Source organism: Lynx canadensis, chromosome A2, assembly GCF_007474595.2.
Source record: "Lynx canadensis isolate LIC74 chromosome A2, mLynCan4.pri.v2, whole genome shotgun sequence".
Taxonomy (NCBI): domain Eukaryota; kingdom Metazoa; phylum Chordata; class Mammalia; order Carnivora; family Felidae; genus Lynx; species Lynx canadensis.
This window is the reverse complement of record NC_044304.2, coordinates 11562508-11578220: the sequence shown is the minus strand read 5'-3', so window position 1 is coordinate 11578220 and position 15713 is coordinate 11562508. Positions and strand designations below refer to the sequence as shown.

General features: G+C 45.6%; 1 protein-coding gene across 1 annotated transcript; it reads right to left on the bottom strand.

Annotated features, from left to right (window-relative positions):
- Window positions 1–11351: 11351 nt before the first annotated feature.
- On the bottom strand, window positions 11352–13502 carry LOC115527898 (cytochrome P450 4F11-like). Its single transcript, XM_030335672.1, is given in 6 exon segments — window positions 11352–11430; window positions 11921–12018; window positions 12020–12051; window positions 12241–12307; window positions 12635–12906; window positions 13457–13502. Coding segments are annotated over 6 exon segments (570 nt in total). The 3' UTR covers window positions 11352–11375.
- Between the last annotated feature and the right edge of the window lie 2211 nt (window positions 13503–15713).

Genomic DNA, 15713 nt, shown 5'->3' with positions numbered 1-15713 from the left:
GCCGAAGGCTACCTCCACTTTCCGTGACAGTTAAGCTCCCTGGATTCCAGAAATAGCTACTCTTTGGCCCCATCAACCTGGCAGTGGTGATGACTCTCAGCTGATGCTAGCCCCAGGATGCTGCACTAGCCTCGATGGTATCCCTTGGCCCTGCCCATAGCTTTGTAAATGGCTGCGTCTTCCAGTCATCCTTATTTAACCACTTAAGGTCCCTGCCCATTACAGGCTTTAGCGACTTCAAGATAGAGTCACACCCTTACACACACACACACACACACCCCAATGCATCCACGCGTGCACACACTTGCACACTTACACACGCACACTCACCGTGCACACACAAACACACATGCACACAGATTTACACACATGTTCCCATCCATGCACCCAATTACATGGATACACTCACATACACACACCCTCGCACATGCATACACACAGTAGCACGAACGCACACACAGTCACACATACACTTAAACCCAGACACGCTCACACACATGTTGAATTCATGGAGACCAGAGGCCAGGCCAGAGCCTGTTGTCCCAAAAATTCCCAGCGACGTGGGCATCGCCCACACACCCAAGAAAGGAAAGAGACCCACAGCAGTGAGTGACAGCAGGCTCCTGTCCTTTAGAATCAATACACGCAGGTGCAGCAGAGTCCTGGGGATCGAAGGGCTTCATGCCTCTCCTCCTCCCTCTCTCATTAATTCACCATCACAGTCCTTAGCAGAAACTCAAAGCCTGTTTGTAGTGCAAGAGGAGACATTGAACACAAGTAGAGCTCACTCTTTGGAGAAGGTAGCTGCACGGTGGAGGGAAGAAATGGTTCATTAGTGGGAAAGTGGGTCAAGGGAAGGGACTTTTTAAGACTGAGGAAACAACAACATTTTCTGTGTTCCAATGGGAATTACCTAATAGAGTTCAGGATACATGATTAATATACAAGAATGTATACAGAAGACATTCTACCTAGAATATAAAACATAGAAATTCTATTTCTATATTTCAGGGATTAGAAAACTATGGCCCATGGACCAATCTGGCCTCTGGCCTTTTTCGTATGGTCTATAAGCTAAGAGGTGTTTTTATATTTTAAGAGGACTGTACGGGGCACCTGGGTGGCTCAGTCGGTTCAACGTCCGACTTTGCTCAGGTCATGATCTCACGGTCTGTGAGTTCAAGCCCTGCATCAGGCTCTGTGCTGACAGCTCAGAGCCTGGAACCTGCTTCAGATTGCGTGTCTCCCTCTCCCTCTCTGCCCCTCCCCCACTCTCACTCTGCCTCTGTCTCTGTCTCTGTCTCTCCCTCTCTCAAAAATAAGACGATTGTAAATGGAGAAGAGGGGCAAGAGGAAGAGGACATCCTGAATGGGTTGTGCAAAGCCTAAAATGTTTCCCATATGGTCCTTTGCAGAAAAAGAATGCCAAATCTGCTGGATAGAAGCAATAAACAATCGGAACAATATTTTCATATACCCATTTTAAAGTATTATGCACCAGAAAAAGTGAAATACTGAGGTATAAATCTGACAAAATGTGTTCCAGATTTCTATGAAGAAAATTTTAAAACATTTGAGGAAGAAACCCAATAGGCGCAAATTCATGGACAGAGAAGCAATATTCATGGTTTGAAAGACTCCACCTTGTGAAGATAGTAAGTCTCTGCAAATGGATTTATAGATTTGAAGAAATCACAACCCTAATCCCAACAGGACTTTTTGTAGAAATAGATAAGCTGATTATAAAATGTACATGAAATTGCAAAAGACTTAGAATAGCCAAAAATTTCTTGACAAGGACAATTTTAATGGAAGCTTTGCATTGGTTTGCATTTCCCTAACGTCTAATGATGTTGTCCATCTGTCATGCACTTATTAGACAATAAAAGAGCATTTTATAAATAGAAGATGACGTGTAAATGTAAATGCACATTTTAGATGTAAATATAATTTTTACTTGCATAACATTACATACAAATACAAGCTGGAAGTATACGTGAGAAAATATGAAGGGATTATTTTGACTAGTTGGAATTATGGATATAAAAGTGATTTTTATTTCTTACTTTTTCTTCTTGGTGTTTTTTTCTAGGAAGACATATTATTTTGGGACACCTGGGTGGCTCAGCCAATTAAGCCTTTTGACTCTTTCTTTTTACGACTAATTATTTTAAGTCTACGTATTTATTTTGAGAGAGACAGAGAGAGAGTACAAGCAGGGGAAGGGCGGGGGTGGGGGACAAAGGATCTGAAGTGCGGGCTCTGTGCTATTAACACAGAGCCCAATACGGGCCTTAAACTCATGAACCATGAGAAGGTGGCCTGAGCTGAAGTCAGATGCTTAACCGACTGAACCACCCAGGCGCCGCAGGAGCATCTGACTCTTGATTTCACCTCAGGTCCTGGTCCCAGGGTAGTGACATCAAGCTACGTGGGATCGCTCTCCCCATCCCTCTGCCTCACACTCCACTGGCGCTTTCTTTGAAAAAAAAAAACCCGATGTATCATTTTGGGAATATGAAAAAATTTTTTTGGTTTATTTATTTATGGGGTGTGCGGGGAGTGGGGATGGGCACAGGAAGAAGGACAGAGAATCCCAAGCAGGCTCCGCTCTGTCAGTGCAGAGCCCAACATGGGGCTCGAACCCACGATCCTTGAGATCATGACCTAAGCAGAAACCAAGAGTTGGACGCTTAAACCACTGAGCCACTCAGGCACCCCAATAGGAAAAGTAATTTTAGTTAAGAACTCGGCAAGAAAAACATGTTATTTTCAGCTTCGATTGTACTAAATATTTATTCATTTAAGGTTGCAATGTTCCGTTCTTAGTTTGCAGTCACTAGGCCTCCTGGGCCCCCCACCTGTGGACCCAGAGAGGTTTTGTGGCCCTGGACTCAGTAGCCCAGGGGAGGTACTCCTACAGCCTGAGAGGAGGGAGTCCCGGAGCGGCCGCTGTCCCAGGTGCTGAAGGAGGCCCTTCCACTCCCACCCCCCACCCCCCACCTTCTTTTCTCTCTTGAGACCCTCGTGACCTCCACCTCTTGAAACACCTAGGCAAAAATGAAGTCCGGATCATGCCTCTTTAGACGGATTTTTTTTTTTTTTAGTTCCTAGCGTCAAAGCCAGCTTGGCATCAAAGGCCCTTGAAGTTACTCAGAGGTAACTATGGATATTCAAAACAAACTGGATCTTCTTTATTCTTTTTCTTTTGATTTAAACATTCGTTATTTTATCTTTATAATTTACATCCAAATTAGTTCGCATATGGTGCGACGATGATTTCAGGAGTAGATTCCTTAGTGCCATTTACCCATTTAGCCCATCCCCCTCCCACAACCCCTCCAGTAACCCTCAGTTTGTTCTCCCTATTTAAGAGTCTCTTCTGTTTTGTCCTCCTCCCTGTTCTTATATTGTTTTTGTTTCTCCTCCCTTATGTTCACCTGTTTTTTCTCTTAAAATCCTCATATGAGTGAACTCATATGATATTTGTGTTTCTCCGACTGATTAATTACACTTACCATAATAGTTCCATCCACGTAGCTGCAAATGGCAAGATTTCATTCTTTTTCATTGCTGAGTGATACTCCATTGTGTGTGTGTGTGTATATATATATATATATATATATATATATATATCACATCTTCTCTCTCCATTCATCCATCCATACTTTGGCTATTGTCGAAACGCTGCTATAAACATTGTTGACCATGTGCCCCTTTGACATAGCACACCTACATCCCTTAGATAAATACCCAGTAGTGCAATTGCTGGGTTGTACGGTAGTTCTATTTTTTTTTTTTTTTGAGGAACCTCCATACTGTTTTCCAGCATGGCTGCACCAGCTTGCGTTCCCAACTAACTAGATCTTCTAATGATAATTTTCTTCACAGAAGATTGTCACATTTCCCAACACTTAAATTTAACTTCTGTGCCTACACCCTTTTAAATATTAGAATGCGATGCAAAAAGAAGAGAGTACTTACCAACCTACTGATTGAGTGATGTTGCACATGTTTTCTTGTCAGTCTCTCCATCAGGGTAACAAGATGGCTATTACTGTATTGTAACAGAACACAGCCTCAGAGAGACCAACAATTTCCCCCCACCCAAACAGCTAGTGAATAGCAGACTGTGATTGTGACCTTGGCAGTAAAACTCCAAGGGGCCGTGGATCCAGGGTCATCTGAACCTAATTGCATCTAGTTATCTGCCCCACCTTCCTTGAAGAGTAGTCTTACCTCCTTGATCCAGGATGAAGCTGCAGTCCCCACATCACCCCAAGACGCAGCAAAGAAGAAAGGGGAAACTGGACAGAGAGAGTGTCTACGTCTCCATAAGGAAGGCTTCTAGAATTAGCAGGTACTCTTCGACTTTTCCTATGGGACAGGGTATAGTCATTTAGCCATCTAGTTTCAAGAAAAGCTTTCAAATGCAATCCATATTTCGGCCTGCCGTGCACCTAAACTAAAAACTAGGGGTTATAGGAAGGCCAAAATGAATATGAGGATACACAGTTAGCAGTCTCCAGCACAGTCCATCCTGTTGACAAAACATCCAATGTGTACCCCTCTCTCTAACCAGGAACATCCCCGGGGGAGTCAGTCTCAAAGGCCACCTGCTACCTCCATGTAGCCCAAATTCCAGGATCTCTGGGTTGTTCTGTCCCCTCCCTTAAATCCTGATGTGAGCTTTTGTGGTCCAGAAATATATACACTTAAAGGCAATCATTGCCCTGAATACGTTCAACAGTAGAGTGATAACTGGATCATCACCATTTTAAAATTCCAACTGAGGGGTGCCTGGGTGGTTCAGTTGGTTAAAGGTCCTACCCTTGATTTGACTCAAGGCATGATCTCACAGTCGTGAGACTGAGCCCCATGTTGAGCCCTGAGCTGGATGTGAAGCCTGCTTAAGATTCTCTCTTCCCTGGTCCTCTGCCCATCCCACACTTGCACGGGTTCTCTCTCTCTCTGTCTCTCTCTCTCTCACACACACACACACACACACACACACATTCACACACACACTAAAGTGAAATGGATAGGAAAATCCGATAGACTCCACCAAAAGTCTGCTAGAACTGATACATGAATTCAGCAAAGTTGCAGGATACAAAATCAATGTACAGAAATCAGTTGCATTCTTATACACTAACAATGAAGCAACAGAAAGACAAATAAAGAAATGATCCCATTCACAATTGCACCAAGAAGCATAAAATACCTAGGAATAAATCTAACCAAAGATGTAAAGGATCTGTATGCTGAAAACTATAGAAAACTTATGAAGGTAATTGAAGAAGATTTAAAGAAATGGAAAGACATTCCCTGCTCATGGATTGGAAAAATAAATATTGTCAAAATGTCAATACTACCCAAAGCTATCTACACATTCAATGCAATCCCAATCAAAATTGCACCAGCATTCTTCTCGAAATTAGAACAAGCAATCCTAAAATTCATATGGAACCACAAAAGGCCCCGAATAGCCAAAGGAATTTTGAAGAAGACCAAAGCAGGAGGCATCACAATCCCAGACTTTAGCCTCTACTACAAAGCTGTCATCATCAAGACAGCATGGTATTGGCACAAAAACAGACACACAGACCAATGGAATAGAATACAAACCCCAGAACTAGACCCACAAACGTATGGCCAACTCATCTTTGACAAAGCAGGAAAGAACATCCAATGGAAAAAAAGACAGCCTCTTTAACAATGGTGCTGGGAGAACTGGACAGCAACATGCAGAAGGTTGAAACTAGACCACTTTCTCACACCATTTACAAAAATAAACTCAAAATGGATAAAGGACCTAAATGTGAGACAGGAAACCATCAGAACCTTAGAGGAGAAAGCAGGAAAAGACCTCTCTGACCTCAGCCGTAGCAATCTCTTACTCGACACATCCCCAAAGGCAAGGGAATTAAAAGCAAAAGTGAATTACTGGGACCTTATGAAGATAAAAAGCTTCTGCACAGCAAAGGAAACAACCAACAAAACTAAAAGGCAACCAACGGAATGGGAAAAGATATTTGCAAATGACATATCGGACAAAGGGCTAGTATCTAAAATCTATAAAGAGCTCACCAAACTCCACACCCGAAAAACAATAACCCAGTGAAGAAATGGGCAGAAAACATGAATAGACACTTCTCTAAAGAAGACATCCAGATGGCCAACAGGCACATGAAAAGATGTTCAGCGTCGCTCCTTATCAGGGAAATACAAATCAAAAACCACACTCAGGTATCACCTCACGCCAGTCAGAGTGGCCAAAATGAACAAATCAGGAGACTATAGATGCTGGAGAGGATGTGGAGAAACGGGAACCCTCTTGCACTGTTGGTGGGAATGCAATTGGTGCAGCCGCTCTGGAAAGCAGTGTGGAGGTTCCTCAGAAAATTAAAAATAGACCTACCCTATGACCCCAGCAATAGCACTGCTAGGAATTTATCCAAGGGATACAGGAGTACTGATGCATAGGGGCACTTGTACCCCAATGTTCATAGCAGCACTCTCAACAATAGCCAAATTATGGAAAGAGCCTAAATGTCCATCAACTGATGAATGGATAAAGAAATTGTGGTATATATATACAATGGAATACTATGTGGCAATGAGAAAAAATGAAATATGGCCTTTTGTAGCAACGTGGATGGAACTGGAGAGTGTAATGCTAAGTGAAATAAGCCATACAGAGAAAGACAGATACCATATGGTTTCACTCTTATGTGGATCCTGAGAAACTTAACAGGAACCCATGGGGATGGGGAAGGAAAAAAAAAAGAGGTTAGAGTGGGAGAGAGCCAAAGCATAAGAGACTGTTAAAAACTGAGAACAAACTGAGGGTTGATGGGGGGTGGGAGGGAGGGGAGGGTGGGTGATGGTATTGAGGAGGGCACCTTTTGGGATGAGCACTGGGTGTTGTATGGAAACCAATTTGTCAATAAATTTCATATATATATAAAAAAAATAAAATGAAATGGATAAAATTCCAACTGAGACTTCGTGTTCCATTAATGGCAAGCTAGGTTATTGGGATTAACCTTTCAATTTAAAAAAACACAACTCTAATAGCTGGATACTTTTCCAATTACTTTTTTTTATCATTACTGATTTATTTGAGAGAGACAGAGACAGTGCAAGTCGGGGGCGGGCAGAGAGAGAGAGAGAGAGAGAGAGAGAGAATCCCGAGCAGGCTCCACGGTGCCAGCACAGAACCCATGCAGCCCTCAAACCCATGAAACTGTGAGACCACGACCTGAGTAAACCAAGAGTCGGACGCCTAGCCAACTGAGCCACCCAGGTGCCCCTTTTTCCAATTTCTTAAATGCATAAATGACCTGAAAAGACAGTAAAGAATTACAAAGATGCCACTCAAGGGACACCTGGGTGGCTCAGTCAGTTTGGCTTCCGACTTCAGCTCAGGTCATGATCTCACAGCTCGTGAGTTCAAGCCCTGCATCGGGCTCTGCTGACAGCTCAGAGCCTGGAGCCTGCTTCCGATTCTGACTCCCTCTTTCTCTGCCCGTCCCCCGCTTGTGCTCTTTCTCTCTCTGTCTCTCAACAATGAATAAATGTGGGGAAAATAGTGTAACAAAGATGCCCCTCAAAAGAAAAAAGAAGCCAGCCCAGGGGTGGCTCAGTCAGTTGAGCATCTGACTTCGGTTTACATCGTGATCTCGAGGTCCATGAGTTCGAGCCCCGTGTCGGGCTCTGTGCTGAGAGCTCGGAGCCTGGAGCCTACTTTGGATTCTGTGTCTCCCTCTCTCTCTGCCCCTCCCCCACTTGTGCTCTCTCTCAAAACTAAATAAATAACCATTGAAAAGAAATAACTAAATAAAACGTGAAGAGATGCTCCAAGTCGCCGATTACCAGAGAAATGGAAATTATATAGCAATGGGATGTTACCTCATATGTATTGGAGGTGAGAATTAACAAGGTGGGTAATGGCAAAGCCCGGCTGAGGCACCGGGGTCGGGGGACTCCACTCACTGACAGTAAAGGTATGGACAGGAGCCACCACTCTGCAAGGCATTGGCATGGTCAAGGAAAGGCGATGTGTGTTTCATGACCCAGCAAGTTGGCTCTCAGCCTAGGACCTGGAGAGATTCTCAGACAGGTAGATAAAGACATGAACACCAAGAGGTTCATTGCGGTCATGAGATGGAAACCTCCTGGATATTTAGGTCCAAGGGACTAGGGAGGAACTTTCCATATGACAGTCCAAGCAACAATCTACATGTACATAGAACCACGGATGTCTGACAAAGTCACAGTGCTATGTTTCTGAGAAAGATAAGAACCAGCAGCAGATCTGTGATATAACACATATCTGTGAATTTTTAAATTTGTTTGAATGTTTATTTATTTTTTGAGCGAGAGAGACAGCATGAGCAGGGAAGGGGCAGAGAGGGAGAGGGAGACAGAGAATCCGAAGCAGGCTCTAGGCTCTGAGCTGTCAGCACAGAGCCCAAGGTGGGGTCAAATTCATGAATCACAAGATCATGACCTGAGCCAAAATCAAGAGTCGGACGTCCAACCAAATGAGCCACCCAGGTGTCCCATAAACAAAATAATTTAATAAATAAATCCATTACAAGAAAACAGACAAGTTTTACAGTTTAGCATTAGAATGGGAAGGGCCTTTCCAAGCATTAAAAAAAAAAAAAAAAAAAAAAAAAACAGAAGCTATACAAAAAAGTTAATAAACGTGACTCCAAATAAATGAACAAAAACTAAAATAAAGTCAAAAGTCAATCCAGGAACGAATTTTTGCATAACAGAAAAGGAACTAATTTTCTTTATATGTAAAGAGTCCTCACAAATCAATTTTAAAATGAAAAACAGAGGGGCGCCTGGGTGGCGCAGTCGGTTAAGCGTCCGACTTCATCCAGGTCACGATCTCACGGTCCGTGAGTTCGAGCCCCGCGTCGGGCTTTGGGCTGATGGCTCAGAGCCTGGAGCCTGTTTCGGATTCTGTGTCTCCCTCTCTCTCTGCCCCTCCCCCGTTGATGCTCTGTCTCTCTCTGTCCCAAAAATAAATAAACGTTGAAAAAAAAATTTAAAAAAAAAAGAAAAACAGAAAAAACTCAAAGTATAAAGGGCAAATTATGCAAATTGAAGCTTCACAGAAAAAGAAATATGCATGGTTCATAAACATGGGAAAATCGTGCTCAGTTTTACCCATTCTTAAAGTGATATTCATTAGGACAATGAAGTATTATATTCACCTACCAGATTGGCAAGAGTTTCAGAATTTCATTATGCACACTGTCAGCAAAGATGCGAGAAAATTGTCACTCTCAAAATCTGTCTAGAGGAGTGGATTTGTCAAGAGGGATTACATTGTGAAAACTCTAATGGCCTTTGATTCAGCAATTCCACACCCAGAAATTTGTTCTGGAGAGACATCCTCACATGGGAGCAAAAATCAGTGTGTACATGGATGTTTGCTACATCATGTTTATTACAGCATAAGGCTCCAAACTATAGAAATGACCCTCGGCAGGGGAATGTTTACATAATTATGATACATCCATATGATGGAATACTACACAGTTATCAAAAGGAGGAAATACAGATCACTGGTCCTATCAAACACTGCGGGGTAAATCGGTACAGAGGTGCTGAAGGCAATTCAGCAATATCTGTCATCACTGCAAATCATCACATAAACGTCCCCAACAGAGGGGTGAGCTGAATAAAGTGTGCAATTTACAATTAGAGAGGAGTCGAAAACAACTGTTAAGAGAAAAAAGAACAAATAACCAAATGTGTGTGTGTTTCTATTAAAACTATTATAACTATAGAAATACATAGCTACAAGACCTTCTGAAAAGTCTGAAAGGACATATGACCAATTGATGTCCCTGGAGACCGCTCAGGAGACAGGGGATTGATTAGGCTTGGGGGGACAGCAACAAAGGTGGACCTAACCTTCTCCGTAGTGTTGCATTTTGTGCAAGGAAAAGAAAAGAAAGGACTTCTTCCCATTATGGATTTTGTAATTCAAAATTAATTTCCCAAAACGTACGTCTGGAGGGGAAAGGAAAAGATCTTGAAGTTATATTGTCAGTGTGCATGCCTGAATGCTCTGTGTTTTCTCTCAGCTGTGGAGAGAAAAGACTATGCGCAAAATGAGAGAGACTGTGGGCACATAGGTGTGGGCAGAGATGACCATTGGAAGCACACCAGAGATCATCAAAGGTGGGGATGGGATTGCGGTGCTGGATAAGGAAGAGGCTTGTGTGAGGTAAGGAAAGAATTTACCCCTGTGCTCATTTTGCAATATATACGTATATGAAACCCTCGTGGTGTATACCTTGTGTTGTATACACAGTATTTTATGTCAACTATATCTCAATAGAACCGAGATTGAAAAAAGACAAAGGCTATTATATCCATTGTAAAGCACTGCGCACCATTTGAAGTGTTACCAAGTGCATTGTTTGAAGTTGAGAGACACACAAAAACACTTCTCCACTTCACACAACTGCTGTACTGAGCCCAGCCTTGAAGTTGAAGGCACTACCTTGAAGTCCTTGAAGTTGAAGGACTGAAGTGTTCAGTCCAACATCTCCCTCCCCATTCTTCAGCCCTTGGCCCCAACTCTCCCCGGGACCCCCAGGCTCCACCTCATCTTCTCCAGTTTGCAGATATGTTTAATTCGAATATCTGACTTGTCTCTCCCCTGCTCAAACACCTCTCATGGCTCCCCACTGCCTTCCTATATTAGTCACGAATCTCCCTTCAAGAAAGAACTTGATGTCCAGCTCCAAGGAGTGCAGTCGGCTGACAGCCTCCAGTTAGATGGTCTCTGGGCTCTGCAGCAGCATTCAAGCCAAGGCCACACTCTCTTGGGCAGGTACCAGCCACTGAGAGAGCATGGTGGGCCCCTACTTTCTGATCACTTCTGCCCAGTGTGAGACTCCCTCCCTGAGAGCAGTATCCCTGAACATTTTATCTTTTATCCAATACTGGCTTCCCAGAGGACTTGAAACTGACACCTTTGGAAAATCTTCACGTGATTTCCAAAGCAGACCAAGAGGGCTTCCATTACCACTACCAGCTCCAGCCTCACTGGGAGCCTCTCACATGCTTCACACTGTCAATTTCACAAGGATCCAGCCACGTTTACTTCCTCCCAAACACGCCAGGCCCACCGCTGCATGCCTCCATCAGGACCTTTGCACAAGTTGTCCGGAAGGCCTGGAGCACTGTCCACTACCCATTCCCAGAGGGCTGAATTCATATTTGTTCTTTGCTACCCAGCCTCACCCCCTTCTTTCCCTCCACGATCCAGGCTTGAACAAGTAGGACTTGAATGGGACTGGACATGGAGTTGAGAAGGGCCGGGAAGGTAGACATGTTTACTGAACCAAGCAATGGGTAACTTTTTTACCCTCAAAGACCACTTGTGAATCCCTGGAATAGATAGTAGATGGGAATTAGATATAAGAGCAAAAATTAAGAGGAGGGGTCTTTTGGGGGAAATGTGCAACTTCATGCAGAAGAGCAAGGGAGAGAACTTCATTTACTGAACACACACTGGATGGCATCTGTTCTACACACATTGTCACAGTTCTCCAAGCAGCCCTTGGAGGAGACATTCCCTGACCTGTCCCGCCCCCATTTCCAGAGGAGAAAAGTGGTACTCAGAAAAGGGAATTGGTTTTATTCAAGTCACATAGCAAGCAAACAGGGCAATAAATGTGGACACTCCAATCTTTCTGTTGCATAAGCCTGCTTTCCCCTGCTCTCCAAGCTGGGTACCATACCCTTGCCTCTGGGTTTCTGCTCCTAGTCTCTCTAAGCAACAATGACACAATCAACAAAAAGTTCTTTCCCCTTCCCCAGCAGGGGAGCAGAGCCAATGAGAAGGGTTCCAGAACAGGACATGAGGACCTGCACTCACCATTCAATCTCTTTAGGCTCACGGTCCCTCAGGAGCTCTTGCACCTCCTGCCGACAGCGCTCCTGATACTCTGGGTGCTTCGCAAGGTTGTACAGGACCCCAGGAGAGACCACTGGCTGTGGTGTCATGGCCTGAGAGACAGCCCAGACAGGCTTGGGTCTCTGGGCTTGTTCAGCACCAGAGGGCGGACAGCGCCCTCGTTAGGGCCCTCAGGGAGGATGGGGAAGGTGCGGTGGGATGGGGTGGTCCAGGGCCCACCTGCCAAGTCCCTGGGATTGGACAGACTCCTACCCCCTGCAGGTCCACACTGGGATGCTTACCCCCAAACATGAAGGTGTCAGCTTCAGCTCGGATATCCTCATGGGACAGTTCCTTCCCATCTTCATCCTGCAGAAAGGGCACGACCTCCTGAATCACACCGGCTCGGAGGGCACCTGAGTCTCGCCTGAAACAGTCCCTCAGGCTCCATCACCAAAGCAGGATTGGTCCCTCATCATCTCTAGAGCCCTATCCCACAGGTCTCCCTGTCTGCAGCTTTCTTCTCCCAAGCAGCCTTCTACAAAGTCATGTCTAAACATATCCCTGACCTGTCTCTCCCTTCCTCAAGCACCTTCCGTGCCTCTTCAGTACCCACTGGGTCAAGTCCAAGTTCTCCCATCTGACATTTGGAGTCAAGGTCCATTGTAACTCTTGATTCTATCCCAGGGAGCCCACCTTGGCCAGCAGGAGCACATCAATGAAGTCCAAAGTCTTGGCCTTAGCCTTGGCCTTGAGGAAGTCATCGGAGCCCTCAGTATTGAGGGAGCAGCGCGGCTTCTGGATGATGGCATCTGTGAAGTTGTGCACCAGGTCACAAGCCCTGCGGAAGCGCCGCCCATCAGGGGTGAGGTAGTACAGCAAGTCCGGGTGCAGGAAGATCTGCCTCTGCCGTTTCAACCACAAGGGCGCTGAGCTCCAAGATGGCAGCAATATATTCACTGCGGCTCCTGAAGGGTCAGGCCATAGAGAACAGCTCCTTAATCCACATGAGGCCCTAGAGTGCCTTCCAACCAGAACCTCAGAAGCATGTCCCTGCAAACAGAGTGTCCTCCAGACATGCTTCTCTCTCCACCTGCCATCTCTGTGAATGGAATTATGGCCCAGACCCTGGCAGACCTTGGGTATCACACTCATCTCTCTTCTGCCCTACACAGTATCTGCCCCTGCCCATTCCTCCTTACTTTCCTCCAAATATGCCCCATTTTCGCCACCACATTCAAGCTGCCTCATCCTCACATTCTGTGTCTATGTGACAGTTGGTCTCTAGAGTCCAATGTCGAAGAACAGCTTTGACCATGGCCTTCATCTGCTCAAACACCTTCCACCTTCCATCCCTGGAAACCTCAGGATAAAGCTCAGACCCCTTTGCTTCACTTTTCAATATCCTTAAGATTAGCCCCCCTGCCAACTCTCCAATCTCATTCCCAAGTGGCACATGCTTTATTCATCCTAGTCCTGTTGGCCTTTATCAAGCATTTTTGCTTACTGAAACCTTACCTTTCTCTTTCCCTTCCTTGTCCTTCTTTGTCTCACTCTGATCCATCTGATCTCCATCTATCAGGAAGTCCTCTGATCGCCCTGGCCAGCCCTCCCTACTCCATCTACTCCCGTGGGTCTACGGTTCATGTTCCCAGGTCCTGAGCAAGCACTCACTCTGGCAATTGCTGTCAAAACTGAGACACATTTCTGCAGACTGTCCAGGTCATGAGGCTGATGTGCTCAAACATGTCCAATCGGGTGCTGCCCTCTGAGACTAGGTGCTTCCACTTGGCCTGGACAGAGAATGGGGCAAACTGGGGCTGGGACCTATCCCCTGAGCTCCCCCTCAGTCCCAATCACCAGGATGGACTCCCCAAAACCCAGCTCCTGGTCCTCCACCCCACCACCATCTCCAGGGAGGACAAGGCTTGGGTGGGAATAGAAACTCTTACTATTAAGACCCAATGGCTGGGGGTCAGGAGACCTGAGTTCAAATCCTGGCTCTGCTTCCTACACCGCTGTGTGCCCTTGGTCAACTCACTGCTGCCCTCTGGACTCCACCTGTCAAAGCTTCAGTAACAGTTAAGTGACTTGCTCTGTTGTCAGACAAACCAGGTTGGAAACCCAACTCCATTTATTAGCTCACATGCTAGCTGTGAAAGGGCAGGCTCCCTACACTCTCTGAGCTTCAGCTTCATTACCTGTAATGAGACAATAATCATCATCTCTACCTTATATGGTTGTGGAAATTAAATAAGACAACGTGTGCAATAGAACTGGTGCATGAGGGGCAGTGGGGAGGCTCAGTCGGTTACGTGTCCAACTTGGGCTCAGGTCATGATCTCATGGTTCCTGATATACACCAAGAGCTAAGTAACCATTAGCTATCACCCTCTCTTCTTCGTCATTATCATAGAGGTAGGCGACTGCTGCAAAAATGTCTCCATTTCTTCCTCCCTCCCTGTACCTTCACCCTTTGCAATGAGGTTTGGCAGATCTTCCATTAGGAGGTAAAACCTCTTTCTCCAGCTCTTGAATTGGAGCTGGATGTGGGACTTGCTTCCGCCAACAGAAGAAGGTGGAGGTCCTGGTTGCCTGTTCTGAAACTAGGCTTCAAGAGGTACTGCATGTTTCTGCTTGTTCTCTTGGAGCCCAGGGTCTACCATGTGATCAAGCCTAGGCTAGCCTACTGGAAGATGAGGGACAAATGCAGGAGTCTGGTTGTCCCACCAAGGCCATCCTAGACTAACCAACCATTAGCCACGACCCAAATGTATGGCAGAGCTGAGCCTGGGAAAGTAGAGCTGTCTTCCAAACCCAGCCATGGCCACAGACACGTGAGTGATTCCAGGCAAAATAAGAACCATTCTCTGGACTCATCATCTTGCGAGCAATAAAACACAAATCCTTTCCACCTCATGAGTTTCAAGGTGCAGTTCAGTGAACAAAGAGCTACCATATAATCTTCATCATTAGTGTCTCAAGTATCACAGAGTTCAGTGAGGCAGATTAAAAGCTAAAACCTTCCGAGCCCCTACAATGTGCCAGGACCATGATTCCATTACATCGTCTTGACCACCTTCTAAGAAGAGCTTATAATCCTCTTTTGACAGATGGGGAAACTGATGCTTTGAGAAGAAGTACAATGGCCCGAAAGTCATCTAGCAGGCCAGGACTCCAGGCCACTCCCCTTTGCCCAAGGCTCCACCGGGTCCCTGGTTCAACTCACATGCATGATGTCTGCACTTTTGTTGAAAATCTTCACATAGGATTTCAAGATTTCAAAGTGGAAGGCAGGTGTCAGCAAACGACGGTGGTAGCTCCACTTGTCACCAGCAGTCAGCAGGAGCCCATCCCCTAGTAGAGGCAGCCACGAGGAGTAGGCAAGGGCAGTGCTTTCCCCTGCGACCCCAAGGTTGTCCCCAACCTCCTTCACTTAACAGTTACTCACCCATCCAGGGCCTCACAAAGCTGTAGAAAAACTTATCCTGGGCACTATGGTGGCTGGCATGAGAGACAGATCATCAGGGGCCATAGAGAAGACGCAGGGATGGGCTTTGTGGTGGGGGTGGAAGATCGAGCCGGGATTGCATACCCCCTCCAACCTCCATAGTTGGGAATTCTATAGAGCACAGTAGGGAGGTGAGGGGACAAGACCAGGCTGCAGCACAGAGCAGAGCAAAGGCCAGTCCATGGACCTAGCCCTAGGTACTTAGATGTCCCTCCTGAAAATAGGGCACAAAACACCCAACATGCCTTGACATGGCTCCTTGGC